At 38.1% G+C, this 7,264-nt stretch overlaps 1 protein-coding gene across 1 annotated transcript; it reads left to right on the top strand.

The window, feature by feature from the left end:
- LOC109230595 (ruvB-like 2) lies at positions 2,430-6,862 on the top strand. Its single transcript, XM_019396063.1, has 2 exons — positions 2,430-3,291; positions 5,925-6,862. Exons 1-2 carry the CDS (start codon positions 2,543-2,545, stop codon positions 6,577-6,579), a joined length of 1,404 nt encoding a protein of 467 aa, XP_019251608.1. The 5' UTR covers positions 2,430-2,542; the 3' UTR covers positions 6,580-6,862.

Here is a 7,264-nt window from a genome sequence, read left to right as displayed (position 1 = left end):
ATATATATATGACATAAGAATACTGTATGGCTCGAGAACTGTTCGGTCCAACCACAATTAACCATTATAAAAATAATACCCAAATACATAGAGATTGTATGTAATTTCAAGCACAACATAAGCACATCCTAAACATCCACTATGAGTAACTTGCTATATTATCCAACTTAATAGCCAATCTCAACCATTCAAAAACATTAGCTTATGAGAAGACTATATTACCACTTATATAGCTTTTGAAAACAAATAAACACCCACCAAGTTGTAACGACCAGACCGATCCGGTCGTTACATTCTCCACCTCTTAAACAAACATTCGTCTTCAAACGGGTTTAGAATCAAACCTAGAGTGGTGAAAAAGTGCGGATATCTGCTCCTCATGTCCTCCTCAACCTCCCAAGTCGCTTCCTCGATTGGTTGACCCCTCCACTGAGCCTTTACCACAACAATCTTCTTGGACGTCAACTGGCAAACCTGCCTATCAAAAATGGCAACTGGCTCCTCTTCATGACCCAAATTCTCATCTAGCTGAACCGTGCTGTAATCTAGCACGTCCGACCTGTCGGCATGGTACCTCTGGAGCATAGACACATGGAAGACTGGATGAACTCCCAGACTGGAGGGAAAGCAAGCTCATAAGTAACCTCCCCAACTCGCCTTAACACCTCAAACGGGCCAATAAATCTTGGGCTCAACTTGCCCTTTTTTTCCGAACCTCATGATGCCCTTCATCGGCGAGACTTTCAGGAGAACCTTCTCGTCCACCATGAATGATAAATCACGCGCTTTCTGATCCGCGTAACTCTTCTGCCTGGACTGTGCTGTGCGAAGCCGCTCCTGAATCAACTTTACCTTCTCCAAGGCATCCTTTACTAAATTAGTACCATATAATTTAGCCTCGCCGGGCTCAAACCATCCGATGGGCGAACGACATCGCCGACCATATAAAGCCTCAAAGGGAACCATCTCGGATCTGGAGTGATAACTGTAGTTGTAAGCAAACTCGGTCAAGGGCAAGAATCTATCCCACTGACCTCCGAAGTTGATGACGCATGCTTTGAGCATATTCTCCAGAATCTGAACTGTCCGCTCCGTCTGCCTGTCGGTCTGCGGATCAAAAGCTATGCTGAGCTCTACTCGGGTACCCAACTCGTTCTGAACTGCTCTCCAGAAATGTGAAGTGAATTGAGGGCCTCTATCCTATATGATGGAAACATGCACATCATGCAACCGAACAATCTCCTGAATGTAAATCTGGGCCAACCTCTATGAAGAGTAAGTAGTCAACACCGAAATAAAATGTGCTCACTTGGTCAGCCTGTCGACAATGACCCAAAATAGCAACAAACCAACTACCCCGACAAGTCACATAAAATAATTGGGCATAGAATAAGCAGTAAATAGGGGAACGGGGCTACAACACTCAAAACAATCGATTGGATCATTATAGTTCTAAATCAAAAAAGTTTTTTCTAAGTAATTTAGTGTTTGATATAATCTCGTGATTAATAAGGATACAAAATATTAAGACAATAAAAGAATCCAAAAAAGTAGGAGCAAAATTTTGTTGTTGGCTACCAACAAGGAAACTTGACGATTTTGTGTAATATTTTTGTTCTTTGTCCCTGCTTAATCGTAAACCAATTTTGTCTCTTTATTTTCCTTTTATATGATTTATTTGTTGTTTTAAAATTTAAATTAAAAGTACTTTTTTATAAGCTTGGTTGCTAAATTCGTTTATTTCTATTCTTAAAAGTTCCTACGGCATTAGGTTTTGAAATAGTAATTATTTTTCGAAAAAAAGTAATCATTAATTTGTGAAAAAAATTAATTAACATAATTTACTTTACAACAACACCTAAATTACCTCAATACATATTCTTGTTAAATAGATGGAAATGGACTTTTATTTTTTGGTAAAAAAGAAACTAATATTATTACTAAGAAATTTTATTACATAATTTAACTTTAAAAACAAGAATTAGTTACGAAATTCATCTTGTAGCTGAAGTTTTTTTTAATGATCTGTCATCAATTCGATCACTGAATAGGATTAGCGATAATAATTTTCATCGCTAATTTTTTCTTTTTATAGTTGACTCTAGAATACATGGTACCTAGATGATTATTTTGATACGAAACTAATATAAAAGAACAAGATACATAATATAATACTAAACTTTCAAAATCATCTTGTTGTTTCATGCTTAGCCTCTACTTTTTTGACTAAATAGGTTCAATATTTGCATTTTCAAGAGCTTATATTTAAATTTTTTTAAATATTTTTATAATTTTATATGCATTGTAGAGGGTACACGCGCATTGTGACTTATCCTAAAATAGGAGAAACTAATTTGAGATATGCCATGTAATAATGGTACAAAGTAATTTATGCGTCCTACGGTTCAAGAAGCGGTTTTCACTTTTCTACATATTAAATTTTGCAGATAGAAACATAAACCCTGAACCCTAAACTTTGCTCCCTCTCTCTCTTCACTCTCCTTCTGCAGAGCTGCTCTATAGCAAACTCCACCATCCATCAATGGCGGAGGTGAAAATCTCAGAGATGCGTGACCTAACCCGAATAGAACGCATAGGTGCACACTCCCACATCCGAGGTCTCGGCCTCGACTCATCACTCGAACCCCGCCTCAGTTCCGAAGGCATGGTAGGCCAAACCTCCGCTCGTAAAGCTGCCGGCGTAATAGTCAAAATGGTTCAAGAAGGTAAAATCGCGGGTCGGGCTGTCCTCCTTGCGGGTCAACCCGGTACGGGCAAAACAGCTATAGCAATGGGCATGGCGAAATCATTAGGGCAAGAAACCCCTTTCGCTATGTTAGCAGGAAGCGAACTTTACTCCCTCGAGATGTCGAGAACGGAAGCACTTATGCAGGCCTTTCGCAAAGCAATTGGTGTGCGGATAAAAGAAGAGGCTGAAGTTATTGAAGGAGAAGTTGTGGAAGTGCAGATTGATAGGCCAGCTGTGGCTGGGGCGGCGTCAAAGACGGGGAAGTTGACTTTGAAGACTACGGATATGGAGACAGTTTATGACTTGGGAGGAAAAATGATTGAGGCTTTAGGGAAGGAGAAAGTTCAGAGTGGGGATGTTATTGCTATTGATAAGGCTTCTGGGAAGATTACTAAATTAGGGAGGTCGTTTTCGAGGTCCAGGGATTATGATGCTATGGGACCCCAGACTAAGTTTGTACAATGTCCTGAAGGAGAGCTCCAGAAGAGGAAGGAGATTGTACATTGTGTTACCCTTCATGAAATTGACGTCATAAATAGCAGGTAACTTTTGTTAATTTTGCAGGACTAATTTTTCCATAAAGAAAAGATTTTGATTTGTCTGTGGTTGAGCAAGTTTTATATACTTATTTATATGTATTTGTATAATATTGGCATAAGATGAGTTAAACTAAGTAACGTGGTTAGTGAGGATTCGTATAGCGGAGGTGTATTTGTTGTTATTCGTATGGCTGCTTAATTGCTTGCAGTAAGTCTGGTTTCAGGAGCTGTTATTACACTATGTGTTTGCTACGTTATATAGTTGGTGTTTGATTTTTGTTGGGCATTGTCCTAGTTTCATTCTTGCGAATGCATTTTCTTAGTGTTTCTGAAAGCTGGAAGTTGATAGCTTGAGTCGAACAGAAGATATAATCTGTGAAGTATGTTTTCTAGGTTTGCCTGAGGTCAAACAAAATTAACCTTTTTTCTCTTTCTTTAGTCTTATTGATACTTGATCCTGTTGTTTCCCGTCCAAGTTGGCACCAAGTTGAGCCCTAGTTTGAGCATGACCAGGGATGTTTGTTGAGCCTTGAAGTGGGGCAAAGAGAGCTATTTTTGTTTGATTGTACAGTTATATAAAGAGTTGATTATAATTCAGGCAAAAGCTTAAAAACTTTGCAGTCTTCTTCAAATTATTCAACTGCTATTATAAAATTTAAATCTTGATTCTCCGCGTAGATAACCAGATTGCTTTTAATAGAGGAACATAATGCAAAGATACAGTCTACAAGCGGAAAGGTAATTTTTCAATTTGCAATGCGATTCCAGCCATTAGTTAAAGGTTTTATCAGCTTAATTTTGCTGCAGGTGGTGGATAGCATGAAATTATTCTTCGATTTTATGACTACTATTGTTGTTTACTCTGGTTAACTTTACTATTTTTTGATGTCAGTACCTTTCTGTTCTACTGTTTTTTAATCACAACTTTTACTCTTGTACTTTTCAAACCTGTTTTGAAAACGCTTTTCATGAGCCGATGTCTGCTGGTAACAACCTCTCTACACTACAAAGGTAGGGGTAAGGTCTGCGTACACCCCATCTTCCCCAGAGCCACTTGTGGGATCACACTGGGTCTATTGTTGTTGTTGTTTTAGCTTGAGAGATGAAAACCTGCTTAAGTTCTTGTTTCCTTTTATTTTCCTCTTTATTTTTGGTAAATAAAGTCTCACAGTAGGAGGATAATATCAGAATAGTATATTTGTAATTGTCCTTTACTTTTCAGTGGGACATCCCAAACATGGAACAAGCTACCATGTTCCATTTTCATAGGTGGAAAATGCTCCATCATGAAATCTTGAAAGGCCAGCTGGATTTCAGTTTCTGCTAAAGTCTGAAAAATTCTTAAGAGAACCCGCTGAAAATTTCTTCTACAGTTATCCGTTGATTAATTGATAACAGCTTGAAGGACTTGAAAAGCCTCACAGGTGGAAGTTGGAAAAAGTTAGTAGAAGGCTGAAACAATATCTAGTTTAAAAATAAACTGGTCAAGTTCAGTATTGGTGACTATTTGATTTTAACCTTTCTGAGGTCATCATATTGCCTAAGTTAAGGGTGTTATGCTTAGCAGCGGTTGCAAGTTGCAACTCAGTTGCTTATGTATGATGTTAGCTTCGATGTTGAGCATTTTCTGAAAGATTATGGGCTTCTATAGCATTTTCGTAGGGAGAATAATTTTGTTTGAAATTGAGTCTTTACGGATTGTACTTTATATTTGAAAGGGTCTCCTATTCCATTTCAGCTGCTGTAGTTTGACTTTAAGCTAGTATTAACCTTGCCACTTCTCTGAAGGAAGCCATGGCGATTGATGTTCCAGCAAGGCTTTTGTTTGGCCTTGTTATTTTTTGTCTTTTGTTTCTTTTGGGGGAGCGAATATGGGAGTCGAGGTCTGACAGGACTTTTCGTTTCTGTACTACCTTCTTATTTGTATCTATTTCTGTTAAAAGGTTTTAGAAGTCAAACTCAATGTTATAGCCCTTAATAGTATTGTCCTATCCATCTCCTTTACGTAAATATTGCCTTTTGTTAAGTTAGCTATTTAGATTATCATAAAATACTCTGTTAGTAATGCATGGGGTTATAGTGGATAGCTTTTCCTGGTAACCATTCGACAGGATTGTTTTCATAAACAATATTATGTTTGTAGTAAAATTTTGCCGAAAAGACTGAATGTGGGTGTTGTTTGACTAGGAATTGATATGGCTATCTTTTTCTTGCTAATCCGTTCGCTCTTGGTGCACTGTGTTTTTACCTCTCGTTTCTATATTATGTTTGATTGGATTTTGCCCCTTAGTAGGGTTTTTGGCCTCATATGCGATGGACTAGATGTCATCTGAAGAACAAATTGATCTTTTTGTATGCTAAAATCATAGACTACTATTAAAAAATCATGATGTTTGTCCAGAGACTTGGATTCGTATCTTCCACCTTCATGTGCCTTTTCCCTGCATTAATTCTAATTGGTGATGCTACTTGCCATCCTCAGTTGCATTCCTTTCCTATTGAGTGTATTTGCAAAACTCATCAGTTTTACTTTCTGAGTTTTGTGTTGCCTCTGAAAACATTTGACATATTAGAAGAATCTTCTTGTTTCCTACTTTACCAGATTAAACAAGTTAATTAGCTCATCTCAATTGCAGAACACAGGGATTTTTAGCACTATTTACGGGTGATACTGGTGAGATTCGTGCTGAAGTGAGAGAACAAATAGATACCAAGGTTGCAGAGTGGAGGGAGGAAGGGAAGGCAGAGATTGTGCCTGGTGTCCTCTTCATTGACGAAGTCCATATGCTTGACATTGAGTGTTTCTCTTTCCTAAACCGAGCTCTGGAAAATGACATGGCACCTATATTGGTTGTTGCTACCAATAGAGGCATTACTACAATTCGGGGAACAAATTACAAATCCCCACATGGGATTCCTATTGACTTTCTTGATCGCCTGCTCATCATCTCTACACAGCCTTACAAGGAGGAAGAAATTCGCAAAATTCTGGACATCAGATGCCAAGAGGAGGACGTAGAAATGTCTGAAGATGCAAAAGTTTTGTTGACCAAGATCGGGGTGAATACATCTTTGAGATATGCCATCCACCTTATTACTTCTGCAGCTCTGGCTTGCCAGAAGCGGAAAGGGAAGATTGTGGAAGTGGACGATGTTACTCGAGTCTATAATCTGTTTTATGATGTCAAGAGATCCACACAGTACTTGATGGAGTACCAGAGCCAGTACATGTTTAATGAAGTGCCAACAGGAGATGCTGAAGAAGATGAAACTACTGCCATGGTCTCCTGAAAGCTTCTTGACTCGGGATTCTAGAGATTGAGATCATTCCTAAATTCAGAGTTAGCTCTGATTTTTGTACAAAACTCGTCTAGTTTGCAGGTTTAACAATTATGTCTTACATATTTCTTTCAAGAACCTAGTTTGATTTTCTCATTGCTCCTATGTGCTGTTTAATTATGATAGTGCTACTTTATTATGAAATACTCGCCTGTATGGACCATCGTGATTGGTCAGATCTGCAGATGGCACCCCTACTAGCTTCTTTGAGTGTCAATTGAAAGGGTTCTGTGAATTACTAGCGTAATTATTCTTTAGTTGTATATCAATTTGAAGCAGCTATTTCACTTCCAGGATAATGTTCTTGAAAAGTGAGAGATGCAACCCCGTTAGATGTCAGTTTTCTTCTGTTTCTATTTTCATATGGTGGCAGTTTATTTTCCTTCGTTTAAGGTGATTGTGTCCAGTTAATTTTTTTAGAAATGAACGCTAGAAGGCGGTCTTAATTGAGGTATGATTGACAAAGTGGAAGGAGCAAAGCAAAATGTTACTAGGAGTTATCCAAAGTAAACACAGTGGACTAAGTACTTATCAGGCTCGAAAAGACTAAATTGGTATTTATTCAGAGTATTTTTCTCTCCAACTGCAAAAAAAGTGATTTGCTCTCTTTTTGAATAAGTTGAAATGTCAAATTAAA

The sequence above is a fragment of the Nicotiana attenuata genome, chromosome 1 (assembly GCF_001879085.1).
Source record: "Nicotiana attenuata strain UT chromosome 1, NIATTr2, whole genome shotgun sequence".
Classification (NCBI taxonomy): Eukaryota; Viridiplantae; Streptophyta; class Magnoliopsida; order Solanales; family Solanaceae; genus Nicotiana; species Nicotiana attenuata.
This window is presented reverse-complemented; position numbering and strand designations above follow the sequence as displayed.